Source organism: Triticum urartu, chromosome 2A (assembly GCF_056163025.1).
Source record: "Triticum urartu cultivar PI428250 chromosome 2A, HENAU_Tu73, whole genome shotgun sequence".
In the NCBI taxonomy this organism is placed as follows: domain Eukaryota; kingdom Viridiplantae; phylum Streptophyta; class Magnoliopsida; order Poales; family Poaceae; genus Triticum; species Triticum urartu.
Window position 1 is genome coordinate 180,629,360 of NC_141874.1, and position 21,790 is coordinate 180,651,149.

The following is a 21,790-nucleotide window of genomic DNA, read 5'->3' on the forward strand; positions in this document are numbered from 1 at the left end:
AGTCCCGGTGTATGAGGCTGGTATGAGGTGGCTTTTTTATTAGTGAGTGATTGGGCCGTCAGTTCTGACGTACAGGAGGGGGGGGGTTGAGGAGCCTGGTTGTAGATGCTCTAATGGCAAAACCGATAAAACTCAATAAAAAGGGAAAACCCTTCGCGTCTACACACCGACCAAACTTTTGGCCGGTCCCTCTCGCTTGCTAACCATGAGCACCTCGCGCACGGAGCCACATAGCTGATGGTCCCACGCGCATTGCTTCTTTCTTCTCCCGTTCGTCTTACCCCCTCCTCCACGTCGCACAACCGCTCGTGTTGCCCGTCTTTCTCCTTCCAATCCTCTACTTGTGAAACCTGACCATGGTTTTCCCATGCATGGCAACATGTTCCGGCGAGCAGTTCCCCGACGCGGTGCTTGTGCAACTCCCACTCCCAATAGCTGCGGCGCTCGCATTGCAACTCCCTCTCCCACGGACATGACGGAGTACTGTGGTGGGGCGGTACTGCAACTTGGGGCAGCGACGGCCATGTGTGAGGCCATGGACGAGTAGAGTGTGAAGGAAATATGCCCTAGAGGCAATAATAAAGTTATTATTTATTTCCTTATATCATGATAAATGTTTATTATTCATGCTAGAATTGTATTAACCGGAAACATAATACATGTGTGAATACATAGACAAACAGAGTGTCACTAGTATGCCTCTACTTGACTAGCTCGTTAATCAAAGATGGTTATGTTTCCTAACCATGGACAAAGAGTTGTTATTTGATTAACGGGATCACATCATTAGGTGAATGATCTGATTGACATGACCCATTCCATTAGCTTAGCACCCGATCGTTTAGTATGTTGCTATTGCTTTCTTCATGACTTATACATGTTCCTATGACTATGAGATTATGCAACTCCCGTTTGCCGGAGGAACACTTTGTGTGCTACCAAACGTCACAACGTAAATGGGTGATTATAAAGGTACTCTACAGGTGTCTCCAAAGGTACATGTTGGGTTGGCGTATTTCAAGATTAGGATTTGTCACTCCGATTGTCGGAGAGGTATCTCTGGGCCCTCTCGGTAATGCACATCACATAAGCCTTGCAAGCATTGCAACTAATGAGTTAGTTGCGAGATGATGTATTACGGAACGAGTAAAGAGACTTGCCGGTAACGAGATTGAACTAGGTATTGAGATACCAACGATCGAATCTCGGGCAAGTAACATACCGATGACAAAGGGAACAACGTATGTTGTTATGCGGTCTGACCGATAAAGATCTTCGTAGAATATGTAGGAGCCAATATGAGCATCCAGGTTCCGCTATTGGTTATTGACCGGAGACGTGTCTCGGTCATGTCTACATTGTTCTCGAACCCGTAGGGTCCGCACGCTTAAGGTTTCGATGACAGTTATATTATGAGTTTATGAGTTTTTATGTACCGAAGTTAGTTTGGAGTCCCGGATGTGATCACGGACATGACGAGGAGTCTCGAAATGGTCGAGACATAAAGATTGATATATTGGACGGCTATATTCGGACACCGGAAGTGTTCCGGGTGATTTCGGAGAAAACCAGAGAGCCGGAGGGTTACCGGAACCCCCCGGGAGAAGTAATGGGCCATATGGGCCTTAGTGGAGAGAGAGGGGCAGCCAAAGGTGGGTCGCGCGCCTCCTCCCCCTGGTTCGAATTGGACTAGGATAGGGGGGCGGCGCCCCCCCTTTTCCTCTCCCTCCCCACTTCTTTCCCCCTCCTAGTAGGAGTCCTACTCCTACTAGGAGGAGGACTCCTCCTTGGCGCGCCTATAGGGCTGGCCGGCCTCCTCCCCTTGCTCCTTTATATACGGGGGCAGGGGGCACCCCTAGACACACAAGTTGATCCACGTGATCATATTCTTAGCCGTGTGCGGTGCCCCCTTCCACCATAGTCCTCGATAATATTGTAGCGGTGCTTAGGCGAAGCCCTGCGACGGTAGTGCATCAAGATCGTCACCACGCCGTCGTGCTGACGGAACTCTTCCCCGACACTTTGCTGGATCGGAGTCCGGGGATCGTCATCGAGCTGAACGTGTGCTAGAACTCGGAGGTGCCGTAGTTTCAGTGCTTGATCGGTCGGGCCATGGAGACGTACGACTACATCAACCAAACGCTTCCGTTGTCGGTCTACAAGGGTACGTAGATCACATTCTCCCCTCTCGTTGCTATGCATCACCATGATCTTGCGCGTGCGTAGGAATTTTTTTGAAATTACTACGAAACCCAACAGAGTGATGGAAGACGACACCCCGGTGCTACAACTGGTCAGTTTTTTGCTGGAACCAGTTGGGAAGCTGCAACCAGTTGCTGCCGCAACACCGCGATGGAATCCACTCCGCCCATCCATCTAGCTCCACTCCGACGAAGTGAAACCTCCACGCCCTGGGAATCTGCAACCAGCTAAGCCAGAAGCTGCAACCGTCGTCGAAATTTGCTACTACTGGCGACGAATTTGCTACATCCATCATGACGGAGCTGCGGCCTACTACGACGGCGGCTTTTTTTTGTTGCAACAGTCCTCAAATTTTGCTACTACTGGTGAGGGTTTTGCTACATTCATCATGGCAGAGCTGAGACCGGCGACGATGTCGAGATGAATTGTTGCAACCGTCTTTAGATTTTGCTACTACTGATGAGGGTTTTTGCTACATCCATCATGGTGGAGATGAGACTGGCGACGACGGCGAGATGATTTTGCTGCAACCGTAGTTGGTTTGTGCTACTACCGGCGAGTGATTTTGCTACATCCATGATTTTTGCTACTCCCGGCGTTTTTTCTGCTACATCCATGAACCGCGTTGACTCTTTAGCCCTCGCTCACGCAACCCCATGCAACGAGCTTCGAGGAGGGGGGGCGGCGACGACGCTTCGGGAAATACCATGGAGCGAGAGCAGGGGGGAGGAGGGGTGAGGAGGAGATGCGGTGGAAAGTAGGAGAGATAGCAGGGGGTGAGGAGGAGATGCGGCGATAATGGCGGCCGACGGTGACAATGCTGGGTGGTCGGCGAGGACGTGGCCGAGGACGAGCAAAGCCGCGCGGGGGTGTCTAGTGAGCGCGGCGTCGTACGTGGCCGACTGCCGCCGACGTGGGGAAGGAAGAAGACGAGGAGACAGGAAGAAGACGACGCGAGGAAGATCCAAATCCAACAGTTGGTGCGGCTGGGAGCCGATCGGCTGAAATTTTCGGCCGGCGCGCCGGCGCCTAGTAGCGCACGTAAAAAAAAACTCCGCATGAAGCTAGTGGTATAGTATAACATGTGGAGTCACCGACCTGTGGGAAGTAGCGCTAGCAGAAACAAGTGTGAGCCAGCCAGTAGCCCCACTACTGCTTCCAATCGCCGTCGTCCCGCTCCCTCCGATCCTCCGCCGCCCGCGACGCGCGACCGCCGTCTTCGGCAGGCCACATGTGGGAGCGCGGCAGGCCACCCCGTAAGCAGCGACCGGCGCCTCTGATCTTGCCGGCGTCGGCGCTGGTGTCGCCCCCGCCCCCTCGGTTCGTCTTCCCCAGATCCCTCTTCGCACTCGCCGCCCGCGCCATGCCGTCGCGCCGCCCCTCCCCTGTCATCCTCCTCCTCCTCGCGCTCGCGCTCGCGCTACTCTTCCTGCTCCTGTCCCCCTCTGCCCCATCCGCCTCCCGCCTTTCCCACTCCTTCGTCTCCACCTCTCCTTCCTCTTCCGCCTCCTCCCCTCCCTCCCCCGTCAAGATCTACCTGTACGACCTGCCGTCCAAGTTCACCTACGGCGTCGTCCGCAGCTACATGTCCGCGCGGGGCCCCTCGGGTTCGCCGGATGCGGCCGCGGTGCTGGCAGACGAGGAGCTGCGCTATCCGGGGCACCAGCACTCGGCGGAGTGGTGGCTCTTCAAGGACCTCCGTCGCCGCGGACCACGTGATCGCCCCGTGGCTCGCGTGGATGACCCGGCCGAGGCCGACCTCTTCTACGTGCCCTTCTTCTCGTCCCTCAGCCTCGTCGTCAACCCCATCCGGCCCCCGGCCGCCGCCAATGCCTCTGAGGCGGCGGCCACGGTGGGGCCTTCGTATAGCGACGAGGCCATGCAGGACGAGCTGGTGGAGTGGCTGGAGCGGCAGTCGTACTGGCGGCGGCACCGAGGAAGGGACCACGTGTTCATCTGCCAGGATCCCAATGCGCTCTACCGGGTGGTGGACCGGATCAGCAATGCCGTGCTCCTAGTCTCTGACTTCGGCCGCTTGCGTGGTGATCAGGCCTCTCTCGTCAAGGATGTCATCCTGCCTTACTCCCACCGCATCAACCCCTTCAAGGGCGATGTCAATGTCGACAGCAGGCCTGCATTGCTGTTTTTCATGGGCAACCGGTACCGAAAGGAGGTGAGCTCTTGAATCCGAAACAAATATTACACTTTTTTTAGAGATTGACGTGTCATAAACTCATGATGACACTTGATAAGCTGTGTTTAGATCTCTTTCAGAGCACTCAATGTTAAATTCTTGTATAAGAATTACTCCCTCCGTCCCATAATACAAGAGCGTTTCAAAAATGCTCTTATATTATGGGACAGAGGGAGTATCATAGAAAGATGGATTAAGGTGAAAAGAAAGTTAGGACATATATGATTACCTTAGATTTTACACCACTGGGATTACTTTTTGTGTAAATAAGGAATGACAGTCCAGGAATCGATAAAGGACAGACCCAATGCTAGAAGCTCCCACGCAAGGTAGGGTCTGGGGAAGGATTATACGAGGCAGTCTAGGAACCGATATCATCGGGTAATTTAACCAGGAGTCCAGGACACCTTTTGTATTGAAGGGCAACACTACAATCTACTGAAGTGAACATTGATATTGGCCAATTTGTTACGCATTTAAGGGCTTATTGGATACAGAAGTTGCTGAGAATTGATGTATTATTCAGTAGTAGTCTTGTACTATTCTTCAAAGCACAATCTTTTCAAAATCACAAACTTGTATACTTCTTAATCTACCTACTTAATAATTTATTGCCGAGACAAATGCTTCCACAATTTTTGCAAACCCTTCCTCTACCTTATCTATCCCCTTCTCTTTCATTCATCTACTGTTTGTCTACTGTCCACATCCAGCGAGATTTTAAGCTGCATTCAGTTTTACTTGTTTCCAGTTGCAACGGTTACATCTAATGTCCGATACTTAATTTTGCATAATACATAATTTGGATAGGACAAGACTGAAGGTAACAAATGCACCATCTGAGCATAGGAAACAATACAGTGGAGATAGGCAGCAGAATCCATTCTTGAGATTCCACGCTATGCCATAAGCGACCATAATATAATCTTCTGGTTTTCAGAAGATCTCTAGAAAGTACAGTTTCAAAAATCATGCAATTAACAGCATAATTTTTTAAGCATCCCTCTGTTAATGCTTTTAACACTTTTGCGGGTCCCTATTGTAATCTCAAAATGTTGCTCCTCAAGTCTTGATTAAGTTATATATTTTTTCACATTTATCTTCCTTTTAAGTTATATACTTCCCAGATCCTACTTAAGGTATGGGATTGTGTGCACTCATCCTTCTTCCTTTTGTCAGATTTTGTTACTAGCAGTGCATCCTCTTTGTTGCTTTTTAGCCATGGAGTTTATAGTCAACGCCATCTTTCTTTCGTTAATTATCTTAGTTTATGCAATAGCATTACTTACGTTACAGTTGATCATTCTTAATAATGTAGGGCGGGAAGGTCCGTGATACACTTTTTCAAGTTCTTGAAAATGAGGGCGATGTAATCATAAAACATGGAGCCCAATCAAGGGTGAGTCGGCGTATGGCCACACAAGGAATGCACTCATCCAAATTTTGCCTGCATCCTGCTGGAGATACTCCCTCGGCCTGCAGATTGTTTGATGCACTTGTCAGCTTATGTGTTCCTGTTATAGTTAGTGATCACATCGAGTTACCATTCGAAGATGTTATAGACTACAGTAATATCTCAATTTTCGTTGACACAAGCAAGGCCGTACAGCCTGGGTTCTTAACTTCGATGCTTCGGAGAGTCAGTTCAGAGCGAATTCTGGAGTACCAGAGAGAAATACAAAGGGTCAGTGCTCCATCTTTCTTAGTTCATGCTGCCATATGCATCTTAGTACATCTTATGCTGTACGTACTTTCAGTTAATAGGAATCAATTTTATACATATATCTGAAACAAAATGTGTTTAATCCAGGAATTATATAGATTTTCTTACTGTTGTAGTATCCCTACGCAGTGATCTTTTATACAGAGTACATTCTGTATATACACCCAGAATAGCATAGTGAGATAGCAACATAGTTTTTATGGTGTAATGAATTTTGTGGCGACCGACCCCCTTCATTACTTTATAGCACTTATTATGGCGTATGGTGAGGCGACTTCATAGACAACCTAACTTTGTGTGATAGCAAATTAGATCACCACTTCATAGAAAAAACATAACTTTGTATGACATGTTGACAACAAATTAAGTCACTAAATAGAGGAGACACACTTGACTAGCCACTGCCAACAAATATACTAGCCTACATGTGGACTGCAAGTTTGAGATATGCACCGCACTAGTGCATAACATGTACAGAACAGAACAGAGGAGCTTTGCAGACAAAGAAACAGAGCACATCACAGCATTGGGCAAGAAGACAGATGGTGAGGGAGAAGCAGGGAGAAGGGAGGGGGGGGGGGGGGGGGGGCAGGGAGGGTAACTTGCCTCGCCGAAGGTGGTGCTGAAGCTGGCTGGAGAGGAGGTGTGCCACACCTTCGTCGATCTGTGAATGGCAGCGGCGATCTGTGGATGGCAGCGGCGGGATGTGGCGCTGAAGCTCACCATCTACCTGGAGGGAGGGTAACTTGCCTCGCCGAAGGTGGTGCTGAAGCTGGCCGGAGAGGAGGTGTGCCACACCTTCGTCGATCTGTGGATGGCAGCGGCGATCTGTGGATGGCAGCGGCGGGATGTGGCGCTGAAGCTCACCATCTACCTGGAGCTGCGCGGATCCGACCTGGAGTTTATTGGGGCTGGATGGGGGATGACTGGAAGAGGCTCGCTGGTTGCCGCACCAAGGTCAGAGAGAACTCTCTCTCTCTCTCTCTCTCTCCCTCTCCCTCTCCCTCTCCCTCTCCCTCCCTCCCTCCCTCCCTCCCTCCCTGATATTTCCTTCCTGCCTCTGCATTTCCTTCCCACGCCTCTCTGCCTGTGGCGTCCAGAATTTAGCATGGGGATGCCAACCTCACCATTTGGGCGCCAACAGGATGCCTCTCTCAGCTCGATTCCCCTCCATCTCCTGGCTATCTCCCATGCCTACTGATATTTCCCTCCTGCCTCTGCATTTCCTTCCCACGTCTCCCTGCCTGTGGCATCCGAAATTGAGCATGGGGACGCCAACCTCACCATTTGGGCGCCAACAGGATGCCACATGTAACTTCTGTTGCGAGGGCCGGCACCCTTGGCTCGGAGGCCGCCACACCATTATATAGTCACCATAACGATGAGATTTCGACGCCATAAAAACTATGGATAGCAGCATGCTGGCATGCAAGATCAGTTAGTTTCAGATGACCAAGATGAGAATGAGATGCAAGGAACCCTCCATATCGGTAGACCTTTGAGGACTTGATAACGGGTCTGTCAGAATAGTCACTTCTTCATCTGGACAAGCCAACTTAACCGAAAACCAGTGTGAAGTACTATAATTACCATATTAAATGTATTAGAAGCTGAATAACGTAACTGCAGTTGTTTGATTTAGATATTTTATTGTTGAGAAACTGGTTATACTGTTCACATTTACTAGCATGGGACACTTGGCTGTTTGTTGCATTTTTGCAAGGAAAGATCACCATTTATTTCTTTCTGTCATTTAGTAGAAACTACTCCATGGATGGGCAGCTATTTGGAATTACTTGGCAAACTAAGTCGCTTTATTCACAAGATATTTTCTGGTCATTGTGTATGGAATATTTTATGCTCTTAATTGATGGGAGCATATAGTTTTGGTGACAAAACTGCCGAACTGCTATGTTACGTAAGATCAACTGCTGTCGTCGGAAGAGTTCAATCTGGTACGGTATGCAATGACATGTGGAATGTCATTCTTATTTGCAAGAAACTCAAGGAATTGTATGACAATTCAGTTTCAGAGGAGTGTAATGCATGTCCATACACATTTGTCCGTTAGCTAGTAGTTTATTTGCTGAACCTTGGATATTTGTTGCAGGTAAAACATTACTTTGAGTATGAAGATCCGAATGGACCAGTGAATCAAATATGGCGCCAAGTTTCCATGAAAGCACCACTGATCAAGCTGTTGATTAACCGGAACAAACGCCTAGTTGAAAGAGGCACTAATGAAACTGATTGCTCGTGCATCTGTTCAACACCGAGCGAGATATCTACTGCTGGCTAGGCAGTAGGATTGTTTCTGTGGCCTGAATCAAACTTTTGTGCCTGCATTGCCTGAATTTTGGATGTTGCAGTGCTATACATATATATGGACAGCAAGGACCCCTTTTCAGTTCCTGATTGTACATATCCTGCTAACGCCCTTCAGTTCTTGAGTAGATACACTGGAGTCAACATTGAAGAACTCTGTTTTGTTTTGTGTTTTGTATCTGTTTGTTTTATGCTGTTAGCTTGTCAGGATGTCATGTCGAATCAGAATGTCTTATTCACAACATTGATTACAGCGTTTCTTAGGGAGACATAGTTGTAATAGGAATTATCTAAGGGAAGCAATCTTGTGAGATATTGATTATCGTACCTGAAATCGGAGCAATGTAGTTTGTTTTTTCTGAACCCTACTCTGAAGAATCAAGTAGTGAATGGTGATACAACAAATACTATCATTCCAGAGCGAGGGCTTCGCCAAGGTGATCCCCTCTCTCCTTATCTCTTTCTATTATGTGCCGAGGGCTTCTCTGCTATGCTCCATGATGCTGAAATAAATGGTAGACTTAAAGGTATTAAAATATGTAATACTGCCCCAAGTATAAGCCACTTACCATTTGCAGATGACTCTCTACTCCTCATTGAAGCAAACACCAATAGTGTACATGAAATGAACAGGATCCTCAGTACGTATGAAGCTTGCTCAGGTCAAGCCATAAATAAAGAGAAATCTGCAATCCTTTTCAGCAAGAACACGAAGCTGGAAGACAAAAGCGAGGTGATGAACAAATTGTGTATCACTAAAGAGGGCTTTTCAGGTAAATACTTGGGACTACCGGTATACATTGGCAAATCCAAGACCAAGGCTTTCCACTACCTGAAAGAAAAGATATGGAGCAAATTGCAAGGTTGGAAAGAAAAAATGCTCTCAAAAGCTGGAAAGGAGATTTTGATCAAGGCGGCTGCGCAAGCAATACCAGTCTATGCAATGGCATGCTTCGACCTCACAAAATCATTGTGTGACGACATCAATGCAATGATAGCTCGGTATTGGTGGAGCCATATGGATAAAGAAAATAAAATTCATTGGGTTAGCTGGGAAAAAATGACAAAGCCTAAAAAGGATGGTGGATTGGGATTTAGAGATCTATACTGTTTTAACCTTGCCATGCTGGCGAGGCAAGCTTGGAGAATTCTAAAGAATCCCACATCACTATGTGCACAAGTCCTAGCGGCAAAATACTTTCGAGATCGAAACTTGCTGGATGCCGAGGCAAGAAATGGAATATCCGGAGGAGCATCTTAAAAGGGGTACAGGTGCTAAAGAGCGGGGTGGTGTGGAGAGTAGGAGATGGAGAAAGTATAAATATTTGGACTGATCATTGGCTCCCAAAGGGAAAATTAAGGCTGGTCAGTTCAAGGAGGGGAAATCAAATCATAACAAAAGTCGCAGAGTTGATTGACCCATCCTCCTACACTTGGGATGAGGAACTTGTACGACAAACCTTTAATGAAGAAGATGCCCGGGCAATTCTTCAAATCCCAATACATGAAGGGCAAGAGGACTATGTGGCGTGGCATTTTGACAAAAAAGGGAAGTTCTCAGTAAAATCAGCATATCAAGTAGTGCTTGAGAGTCAAGCAAGGGAATCAGATAAAAGCATCCCTTCTACTTCTTACTGCCCTGAGAGGAGCACATTAGGCACGTGGAAGAACCTATGGGCCCTACCACTGGCAGGGAAAATTTTACACTTTTTATGGCGACTAGCAAACAATAGCCTCCCGCTCAGAATGAAGATCAAGAGAAGAGGCATAGAACTAGATACAAGATGCCCGGTATGTCTTAGAATGGATGAAGATGGGGGCCATTGCTTTCTAAAGTGCAAATCAGTTAAGGCTCTATGGAGAGCAGCTCAACTGGAAGACACGTGAATTACTAGTTAACTGTCCAAATGCTAATTCTGTGATGCAGGAAATACTCAAACAGGATGAAGATACTTGCATAAGGACATGTGTTTTGCTATGGACCTGGTGGGGTGAGAGAAACAAAGCAAATCAGGGAAACAAGATGCGAAGCCTAGAGGAGATATATCACTCTTATCAGCTTCATGTATTGATTGTCAGGAGAACTTGAAACGAAGCAGAGCGCGTCAAAGCAAATAAAGCAGCAGATTTGGTCTCCCCCCCCCCCCCCCCCTACTGATTTCCTGAAGATAAATTCTGATGGGGCTTTTAGACAGTCAACTCACTTGGGAGGATGGGGTTTTACCATCAAGAATGAACAGGGTGAGACGCTGGTGGCGGGAGCAGGTAATCTTCAGTTCATTGCTGATCCTCTCCATGCAGAAGCTACTGCAATGCTACGTGCAATTCAGGAAGCAACCAGAATGGGCTGCTGCAAGGTCGTCTTGGAGACAGACTCAGTTGTATTAAAGCAGGCGATCACAAGCAATGATTATGATGACTCGACACTGGGCGCTCTATTTAAAGAAATGAAACGTATTATTCAATACTCTTTTCAATGTTGTAAGATAGATGTATGCCCAAGGGCCTGTAATGTATCAGCACATGTGTTAGCTGCGTATGGTGTGAGTCTGGAGCAGGCAAGCTATCAAATTTGGCTTGACCCGCTTCCTGATTATGTACAAGACTTGGTTGCTGGGGTTTCTCCAGCTCTCTTGAATTAATGGAATGCGCTGGTGTTCCTTTCAAAAAAAAAGTATTGGTAATTGTGTCGTACACTGAAGTACCTTCTACACCCAATTCTCAGAGGATGTAGATTGGCACATCTATTTTGGAAGGATCATAGTTAGACATATCCAGAAAAAAATAGCCTGATTCTACTGTTTTTCTACATTGTTCAGAGCTATTGCCTTTTCCATTTGTTGTTTCAATTTGGAATGCAAGCTATCATGGGTTCATTGTCAATTAGCACGGGTCTTCTAAGTGAACTATTCATAATCATGGCCCTATTATCTATGATGAACATTTGCAATTTTTACTAATTTGAGTTCATGTTGATACCATACTTTGGAATCCGCGGTGTTTTCTTTGTTGCTAAATATTTTTTGTGTTACTCAGAACCTAGGGATTACAACCACGTCTGACAACGCCCCAAGACCTCCTCTAGACCCGATCCAAGCCAGACAACGGTTCGGCCTTCTACCAAAGTTTGCCATGAAATGACTAGCACATTTTTTACTAGGACGAATATGAATAATACTACAAGAACTAGATTCCTCTATACTATCTTATCTGATAAAAAAAGCGCATATCTCAATTTACTGGAAGGTTACTCCACTGTAAATCCAACGATACTCCCTCCAAGACCCATTTGCCAACCTGTAAGTAATATTGCTGAAGTTTAACTATAGTCCCATTTGAATCTTTTTTATTTTGCGAAGAAGACCCATTTGAATCTGCACCTTCCTTTGCTCGAAATCAAACCTCCTGTAGGCTCGCGAGCGATCATCGGTAACGACAAATGCGAACATCTTGCCATTGCCAACCCTCCAAACTAGACCTTTTTCTAGGAGGACCAGCCCATGGCTGACTGCTTGCCAAACTGACGATGCCCTTCATATCATTCTGTTCAAACTATTTCAAATCAGTGTGCCAGTTTCATGGTGCGTTAAAGTGGACCGATGGCATCATGTTGCTTCAATCCATTTGGACTACCACCATTCGTCGCTTGTGAGGAACTGTGGATCGTCATGTGCGTTTTGAAAAAGCAAAAGCAGTCGATTTTTACTGTCCCGAAAAGAAAGTATTCCAGTAAGGGCATGTATAATGGTGGCATATGGATACATATGCCTCATGACAAAAAGTAATTTGAGACATCTACATTTATTTTTTCTCCTCAATGCAAGCTACTATTAGGGCTTGTACAACACTACACGGTGGACGGGTGCTCCAACTGCCACCTAGGTTCGGATGGTCCCAAATTGACGCAACGTGCTGCTTGCAGACTAAAAGCTACATCCTGCAGAAGAGCCAACTTCTTCAGACGTGAAAAGTGAAGAAAGGAAGAAAAGGCATGCTGCGCTGATGCATGCAAGAGAGGGATAGAGAGAGCAGAAAAACAATGCTATGCATGTGAAGGACAGTGGGTCCACTACATACTGTGGCCTTCGATGGACAGATTTTTTTTAAATGGTGGCTTCATTACTTTTTGATTAATTTAAGAGCTGAGGTGATGCCTCCGTTGTACATGTCTTTAATGGGCTTCATTAAGAAATAGAAAATAAAGATTCTAGTACACATGCATCTCTACTTTCACTTAAACCTTTTCAGCTTTTGTCACCGGACCATACTTTTTCTCTTCAATCACCTGCCTCTTGGAGAGGATCCTGCTTACCTATCCGAACCTATTTTACGTTATATTTGATTTTACATGGCATGTAAGGCATCACCTTGAGGCTATGCATTGTACATGCCCTAAGAGAATTGGGCGTGAGTAGGGAGTTACTCAATGCAAGAAAACAGAAAAGAAAAGGGTGGCGATCGAGCTCTGAAAAGAAGAAACTGAAATCTGAAAAAGCTGCGCCTGCTGTTGCCTCCAGACTGGAAATTTTGTCATCTGTCCATGTATCATCTTGACCAATGTACCTCCCTCCCCCGGCCCCGTATGCCCCATATAACTGGACGCCAACCCCATGGCAATTTCTGTTCCAAAAGCTCCATCGCCATTTCCTACAGAGCCCCGCCAACACCTCCAAAACTCCCCGTGGTCAGGGAAAAGCGTAGTGCTAGAGAGATGGATGGTATGCTTGAATCTATCCCTCTTGGTTGATCGTTGTTGGCTTTTCCTGCTGCTAGTTTTTCTGCTAGCTATTCGGGTGGAAATTTGGGCTTAAGATCTCCGCATGAATGTTCTTGCTTTGTTTCTTTTTCTCCGTCTTCTTCACGGTAGAGCGATGCGGTTTCCTTTTGGAGATCTTTTGCGTTCTCGTCAGGTTGAAACGAGTCGCATTCCCTCCGATTTTCCATGACAAAGGCTTAATTTGGGGTTTCTTTTCGCTGCTTGTTGGAGGAGCAGTGGCAGCTCGCCAAGTTCCACCTTATGATCTTCTTGTTCTGCTATTTTAATGTCATGCTACCAAAGATTTGATCTTCTTGTTTCTTGTCTGAACTCTGAAGGCCGCCATCTGCTGGGTGCCGCAGGAGCTGCGAGAGCGAACCAGAACAATGCCAAGATCGTCAGGATGGCGGTGCCCGTGCTGGCCATGCTGCTGCTGCTGCTCACGGCGGCGGCAGTCTCCATGACGGCCGACGACCGGGCCTGCCTCCGCGCCTTCTTCCGCAGCCACATGTTCCTGATGTTCTGCGTGCTCGTGAACACCACCTCCGGCTGTGCCCTGGCGTGGATGGCCGTCACGGCGCCGACGCAGGCTGCCCGGCGCTCGTACGCGGAGTCCACCGTCGCGTCCTTCGTGCTTCTTGCCGTCAATCTGCACTCAGCCTTGTCCAAGTGAGTTTCTTTGGTGTGCTAGTCTGTTAATTCTTCACTTCTTCTCAAGTTTGGGCTGTGATTAACTTGGCTCGTTGTTTTCGTCAGCCTCCCGGATGTCGGCGATGCTGCTTAGGTTCGCTGCGCGCTTGTTGATGTGCCTGCTGAAGGATCGAAGATGGATCATTTTGGAGCTCGGAGATGCGCCGTTTGAGTTACTACTGCTCCTAGATGGTGTTTTATGCTAGTATTGGGGACATCTCTGTCTTATCTTTTGTTGTTGTTGTCGTCTGTCTGTTTTCTTCATCTGGGTTTTAGACTGTCTGTTTGCATCTGCTGTTTTAATTGGGATCCCTAGAATCTTCCATTCAGAAGGGCTTAAATTTGTTTAGCTGAAGCTTTGAACGTTTGGATGCATGTGACTGAGAACTTTGATTATCTGAACCAACTGAGTGACTCTGTTTAGTTGGGACTCTGTTTCACTGGGTTTAGGACAGTCTACAGTTTGCTGCAGCAGGTTTGGGCTACAATTCTGCTTCTAGCCCTGGAGTGATACCAAAGCTGAGACACACAGAGTGAAAATAAACTGCAGTTGGTTTTGATTCCGAACGACATGATAATCCTGCTTCCATAACAAAACTGCAATAAGATTCGAATGCAACAAAGTTAGCCATTTCGGGTTACTCATGATTCAGAAATGAAGAGAGAAAAAGAGACACTTCAGAAAGAGATAAATACACTGACGGTCATAAAACTTGCATCGGATGGTCATTTTATGCACAAACTTGTAAAAACCATATTTTAAGCCATTTAACTTTACCGGGCATGCAAATATGGTCATAAATTCATGTATCCCATGCTTGTGTGGCATACCAGCGTGGCTATGGCCCACTGGCAGTGAGTAGAACAGGCCCGTGTGATGGCACATGTTATTTTTTGGCAGAAACACCCCTCACTTTTTATTTAATTACGTAAAAGCCTGTGTTGGGTCCCACTTGTAAGCACGCGCTGGGAAGGGAGAAATTGAGAAAGAAAAACGAGTGACTTGCGGATTCTAACTCTGATGCTCGAGCAGTAACACGCATGATCTTACCACCACATCACATGCATGTTCCAGCATGCAGACAAACCGAACTACTCCCTCCGTTCCGAATTACTTGTCGCAGGTATGGATGTATCTAGATGTATTTTAGTTCTAAATACATCCATTTCTGTGACGAGTAATTCGGAACGAAGGGAGTATTTACTTTGGCAACAACTCCAATTGGCGTCCAATGAAGACATCTTGGTTTTGTTCCTGCAGCCACGAAATTCATTTGCTCCAACCCGAGAGTGAGTTAGAAATCGACACGACACAATTCAATTCAAATATCCTCTAGAATGAGCGCATGACATCCCTGTTAAAAAAATGTCCATGACCTGCGTGTTAAAGATGATGTTAAAAATCTCACTCACCCACAAAATGGTCAAAAATTCGTAAATTCTTCAGACAAATCAACAAAAATTTCGTTTGAATTTGAATAAATTTAAATTTAGAATCTAGATAAAAATAAATAGTTTTGAGTTAATGTACATAAATTCTTCCGGACAAATCACGGAATTTTTTGTTTGAATTCAAATAATTTAAATTATAAAATCTAGATAAAAATAACCAGTACAGAATGAATGTGCATAAAGTCTTTCAGACATCAACCAAAAAATGGGTTTGAATTCAAATAATTTTCAATTTATAAATCTAGATAAAAATAAATAGGTTTGAATGAATGTATGTAAATTCTTTCGGACAAATCAACGAATTTTTGGTTTGAATTCGAATAAATGAAAATTAAAAAATCTAGATAGAAATATATTACATTCTTTCGGACAAATCAAATAGTTTTTAAAAAAATTCAAATAATTTTCAATTTAAAATCTAGATGAAAAATAGGTTTGAATGAACGAACGTACATTCTTTTGGACAAATGAATGATTTTTTTTGTTTCAATTGGAATAATTTAAAACTTAGAAATCTAGATAAAAAGAAATAGTTTAGAATGAATGTGAGCAGTTGTACTCCAAGTTGGAGGGTAGTGTTTGTCCGTGGCGAGGTCGTTTCATGCCTTCTGGGGCAAGACTAATTGTCACTAATTCGAGCATGTCCTCTCTCCCCTTGTTTACTATGGGTATTATTTCTTTTTGCCGACGGTGTCCATGCCAAGCTATACACGACCCAATCCAAGTTCTTCTGGGAAGAAGCACGGATCAAACACAAGTACCATTTGCTGAAATGGGATGTTGTATGCCGTCGGAAAAAGCAAGGAGGCCTGGGCTCGACGAACTCTTAAGTTGATGAATATGGCCCTTCTCACTAAGTGGATTTGGAAGCTTTCCCAAAACGTGTCTGGTCTGTGGGTAGACCTGTCGAAAGGAAAGTACTTCCCTAACGGCATGTTCTTTGAGGCAATGTGTCGTGGCTCGGCCTTCTGGAATGAGATCCAGGTCGTCAAGCCTGAGTTTACTTTAGGTGTCCAATTTCACGTTAAGAATGGTAGATCAACCTGTTTCTGGTTGGATACGTGAACGAGCAGTGACCCCCCGTGGATGCACTATCAATCTCTGTTCGCGTTGGCCACCGACACTGATATCTTGGTGGCAGCGGCGATACACTCCTCGCCTCCGGCCATTTGCTGTAAACGCTCTATCGCCGGCAGAAGGGATTTGCTGGACAGAGTTGTGTGCTAGCCTTAGCAACTATACACTGTTTGAAGACTAGGACACAGTTTCCTAGGAGCTCAAGTCTTAGACTACCCACAATGGGAGTAACATAGGTGGTAACATCACATTTATCTAGACAAAATAGATGATGTGACATGTAATTAATGAAGAAAGAGAGACATGTAGTAACATAACTAGTTACTGTAACATTACACATATCAAAAAAAGATGAGTCTACAACCTAATAAATGAAGTGATGCATGATACAACACATATGTTACTACCCATTGTGGAGGTAGTAACATAGACTAGTAACATATGCATGTTACTACTCTAAGTTACTACCCACTGTGACTAGTCTTAGACTAGCCACAATGGAGAGTAACATACACATATTCCTAGACTATATTACTACCTTCATAGTGGGTAGTAACATAGGTGTGGTGTCATGCAAAGCTCCATTTATTAAGTTATAGACTCATACTGCATTGGGACATGCGATGTTACGGTAACTAGTTAAGCAGGGATGGCGCCAGAAATTTAGAGGGGGGGGGGGGGGGAGGGGGTCGAGTTTTACACTTGAGCTTTTATAGATTAATGAGCATTTGCCAAGCCAAAAGTAGTTTAAAGCATGCAGAAAGCATAAGCCGGAACTCATGTTTTCACTGCTGTAAACACTACAAAAATAGCACTACAATATTAATTTTTTAGAGAAAAAATTAGTTGTACAGAAATCTTTGATGTACAGTACAACCAGTTGATTCCCAATTTGTTTTTCCAGTCAATCAATCATCAATACTTCATATTAGACAATAAAAATATGAGATTTCAAATTGAGGCTAATTGGGAGAGTGGACTTACCATATAGGTAAATAGGATGTCATATGTCATGAGCTTTGTGGTCACTCATGGTGGTGGTGATTTCCCCGATCCCTTTGTGTTGGCTGATGCCGATGATTAACATTTAATGATTGCAGTTTTTTAATGGCACAACCGCACAGATTTGAACAAAATAAAATTAAGGAGATGAAGTAAAAGAGTAAGCAGGATTAACTGTGCACCTATGAAGCCGTGGGGTGGGGGAAAGCAGTCCACTTCTGAACTTGGCTTGGACGCCGGAGAAACTATCGTGGCGGCGGACGGCGGAGCAGACAATGGGTAGAAAGATCGCAAGAAACCGCAATCTGCGTGATGCAGTGATAAGATCTTTTTTTTTTGAGGTGGAACTAGGGATTTCATTCAAAGTTCAACACGGAAGGAATACAAATGATATCCGGGAGGATCCCTAGCCACATGTGGCGACCCGCCGGGAGCGATGACGCTGCCTTAGCCAAAGCATGCGCCTCAAAGTTCGACTCCCTTCTCTCAAAACAGAAACTAATCTTTACAAAATCATTCACCCTCTCTTTGATCTCACTAAGCAGAAAAGCGCACTAGCACCTCTCTTGATATTTGTGACGACTTGCATGCAATCGGTGGCTATTATCGCATGTGTAGTATTCAGATCCCTAGCCAGAACAAGGGCTTCATTGCATGCATGGGCTTCAAGACTCGGAGCATCAACTAGTCCGTAAAAGACAATTGCTGACGCTCCCAAATAATTTCCAGAACTGTCCCTACACACTGCTGTTGCCGCCCCTGTGGTTCCTCGGCGAGAAATAGCGCCGTCCACATTTATCTTGACACACGCATCATCATCAGGTGGCTGCCATCTCGCTGGCTGCTGCTGGATAGCAGGACTCGGGGTCGTCATTCTTTCAGCATTTGCCACTCCAAGTTCTTGAAGATATCGATTAACAAAATTGAAAGTTGATAGTGGACTTTGAAACTCATTGTCGTGAATCGCTCCCCGCCAAGCCCACCATATAGCCCACATCATGACAAGGATCTTGGCAAGATCATGTTGATTTGTGGACTCAAAAAGCCAAAATATCCATAGCCTCGCATCATCAATCCTGTTGGAAAGCATGTGCTCAAGGATATCTTCATCACTCAAGGCCCAAACACACCTGGCCATACGACAATCAAACAGAGAATGCTGCCATGAGTCCACTTCTTCGTTACATATAGAACATGCCGGTGAGGTCGCCATCTTCCGCCTATGGCATACTGTCCTCGTTGGCAATGACATATGAGCCAACCTCCAGACAAAAACTTTAACTTTCGATGGGATTTTAACTTTCCATATCTGCGACCATGCTTTCTTCTCCGCCTCCTTGTTGGAGTTGCTCGCACGGTGTTCAAGCCACTCCTCTCGCTGATGTTTGATACCTGAGATCATCTTGTACGCAGACCGTATAGAAAAAAACCCTCTCTTATCATAGTGCCAAGCCTAAAAGTCTTGCTGCACTCGAAAGCTAAGAGGGATATTCATGATCATATCTACATCCGGCTTCACAAAAAACTGCATGAGGGATGTTCTGTTCCAAGTCCGTGAAGTCGGATCAATAAGCTCCGAGACAACTTGTGGCGGATCAGGGGCGATCGAACACAAAGGTTTAATTTTGTAATCCCTTGGCAGCCAGTTCTCGTGCCATATACTCGTGTTCTCTCCCGATCCAATCCTCTTTATTAGGCCCAAAGCCAGTACATCTCGTCCCTCTATCAATGATCGCCAGACCTGGGATGGATGAGCTCCCAAGGTCGCATCAAGAATGGTTCCATCCGGGAAGTATCTCGCCTTCAGCACTCTAGCACTTAGAGAATTTGGTTCTTGCAGGATCCTCCACACCTGACGTGCTAGTAATGCAAGATTAAACAATTCAATGTCGCGAAAACCCATTCCTCCCATAAATTTTGGTTTGCACATAGTTTCCCAAGATACCCAAGCCGGCTTCCTCTGCCCTTGCTTGCTGCCCCACCAGAACTTCCTCATAAGGCTATTTATATGCTCACATAGGCCCCGCGACAACTTGAAACACGCCATGGAATACGTAGGTATTGCTTGAGAGACATATTTAATAAGGACTTCTTTCCCTCCCACAGACAAGCACTTCTCCATCCATCCTTGAACATGCTTCCAAATCCTGTCCTTGAGATATTTAAAACATCTTTCCTTGGCTCTACCAACATCACTTGGTAAACCCAAATATTTCTTAGACAACGCCTCATTATGCACATCCAGTATGTTTTTAACTTCCAGCTGGATTGCCTCAGCAACTCCCTTGCTGAAATAAATAGAAGATTTGTCCATATTTATGCGTTGTCCTGAAGCATCACAATATAGTTTCAGTAACTCGTTCACTTGAGCTGCACACTCAGTCTTGCTTCAAAAAATAAGAAGCTATCATCGGCGAACAACAAATGGTTCACTGCAGGTGCGGATGCCGCTACAGAGATGCCCCTCACGCCCACTCCCTGTGCTTTGAGTAAACAAGAGAGCCCTTCTGCTGCCAAGAGAAAAAGATATGGGGATATTGGATCCCCCTGTCGCACACCTCGGGATGGCCTGAAATCATCTAATCTTCCACCGTTAAACAATACAGAAAATGAAACTGATGAAACATACCTCATCACCGCTTCCGTGAACACGGGACTGATCCCCAATTTGAGCATGACAGCTTTAAGATAAGGCCATTCCAGCCGATCATACGCCTTCATCATGTCGAGCTTCAAAGCACAAAACCTGTTAGACTTGATCTTTCTTGATTTCATGTAATGGAGACACTCATACGCCGTTATAAAATTATCAGTTATAAGCCAGCCAGGAACGAAAGCAGATTGCTCTTCGGAGATCACCTCGGGGAGGATTACTTTCAGCCTATTGGCTAAGACCTTTGACATGATCTTATAGATAACGTTACAAAGACTTATAGGCCGAAACTGTCCTAGAATTTTCGTACTTGCAATCTTGGGAATTAAAATGATGAACGTATTGTTAATATCCTCCGGTGAGTCCTCTCCTCTCAGCACCCTCTTGATCATGCCCATAACCTCATCTCCACAAAGCTCTCAGTGCCTTTGGAAAAAATGTGCTGGAAAACCATCAGGACTAGGAGCCTTGGTCGGGAACATCTGAAAAAGTGCCTCCTTTATCTCCACATTCGTATAAGGCGCATTAAGCTTAGTGTTCATGTCCCCGTTAACCCTCACAGGAATGTGAGATAGCACCTCCTCTATCCCAATGGTACCCTCTGATGTGTATAGGTTCTTATAGAATTCCGTTGCCATCCCTGCCATCTCGTCCAAATCCGAACTCATAGAGCCATCTAGTCGTTGAAGCTGAACTATTCTGTTCTTTGCCCTCCTTGCACTTGCTTTCTTCTAAAAATATTGTGTATTTTTGTCTCCTTCCGAAAGCCATTTGATTCGTGAACGCTGTCTCATCATGATTTCTTCTCTGTAAGACAACTCCACCATCCTGTCTTGGACCTCCTTCTCCTCAAGACTCGGACCAACACAATCCGGGGCAGCTCTTAGGGCTGCTAGTTTCATCCGGAGCTCCCTTAACTCTTGCCGGACAGACCCAAAGGTCCTCCGTCCCCAGGTTTTCAAGCGTGTAGCTACTGTACTCAGCTTGGCCGACAGCATTGTAGTCGTAGTAGCTGGCTGCTGTTCCATCCACAATTGCTCAATATGTGTTTTAAAACTCGGCTCCCTCTCCCACATACACTCATACCTGAACGGTTTCCGCATAGCCAGCCGCACCTCGCTTGTATCCAGTTCGTTGCTCAACAGGATAGGGCTATGATCTGATTTTGCCGCCGTCAAGTGCTTCAACGTGGCAAACGGAAACATAGATGGCCATGTCGGGCTCGCCAAAGCACGGTCCAGCCGAACACGGCAGTAATCACCGCCCACAATCCGTTTTTCAAAGGTCTAGTCTAGCCCCTTGTATCCCAAGTCTGCCAGCTCGCACACATCCACCGCCTCCCTAAACCCAGCAATCTAAGCAGCGTCTCGCTCATTTGGTCCAAATTGCTCCTCCGGCCTCAAGATCTCATTGAAGTCGCCAATGCAAACCCAGGGCAGTGAGTTCTCACCACACAGGAATTTCATAGTGTCCCATGTTTTATATCTTAAGCTCCTATTGGCAGCCGCATAGAAGCATGAGAGCCGCCAAGGGTCCTTTCCTGGCTCCGTCACCACTGAGTCGATGTGGTACTGCGAGAAAGTTTTTATTTCAACATTAACATTATTCTTCCAGTACATGCATAAACCTCCACTTCTCCCACTACTACCTACTCCAAAACTACTATCAAAACCTAGTCTACCCGCCAAACCTTCCACCCGGTACTTTGCAATTTGC

At 45.8% G+C, this 21,790-nt stretch overlaps 2 protein-coding genes across 3 annotated transcripts; both read left to right on the forward strand.

Annotated features, from left to right (window-relative positions):
• Window positions 1-3,283: 3,283 nt before the first annotated feature.
• Window positions 3,284-8,778, forward strand: ARAD1 (Exostosin family protein). The gene is made up of 3 exons (XM_048699818.2): window positions 3,284-4,375; window positions 5,715-6,080; window positions 8,230-8,778. Exons 1-3 carry the CDS (start codon window positions 3,434-3,436, stop codon window positions 8,416-8,418), a joined length of 1,497 nt encoding a protein of 498 aa, XP_048555775.2. The 5' UTR covers window positions 3,284-3,433; the 3' UTR covers window positions 8,419-8,778.
• A 4,191-nt stretch (window positions 8,779-12,969) lies between these two features.
• On the forward strand, window positions 12,970-14,254 carry LOC125541356 (uncharacterized). 2 transcript variants are annotated; one of them, XM_048704791.2, is made up of 3 exons: window positions 12,970-13,162; window positions 13,539-13,869; window positions 13,957-14,254. In XM_048704791.2, exons 1-3 carry the CDS (start codon window positions 12,985-12,987, stop codon window positions 13,982-13,984), a joined length of 537 nt encoding a protein of 178 aa, XP_048560748.2. In that variant the 5' UTR covers window positions 12,970-12,984; the 3' UTR covers window positions 13,985-14,254. The 2 variants fall into 2 exon arrangements, with proteins under 2 accessions (XP_048560748.2, XP_048560749.2); XM_048704792.2 differs by having other exon boundaries at window positions 13,015-13,162; window positions 13,563-13,869.
• Window positions 14,255-21,790: the final 7,536 nt, after the last annotated feature.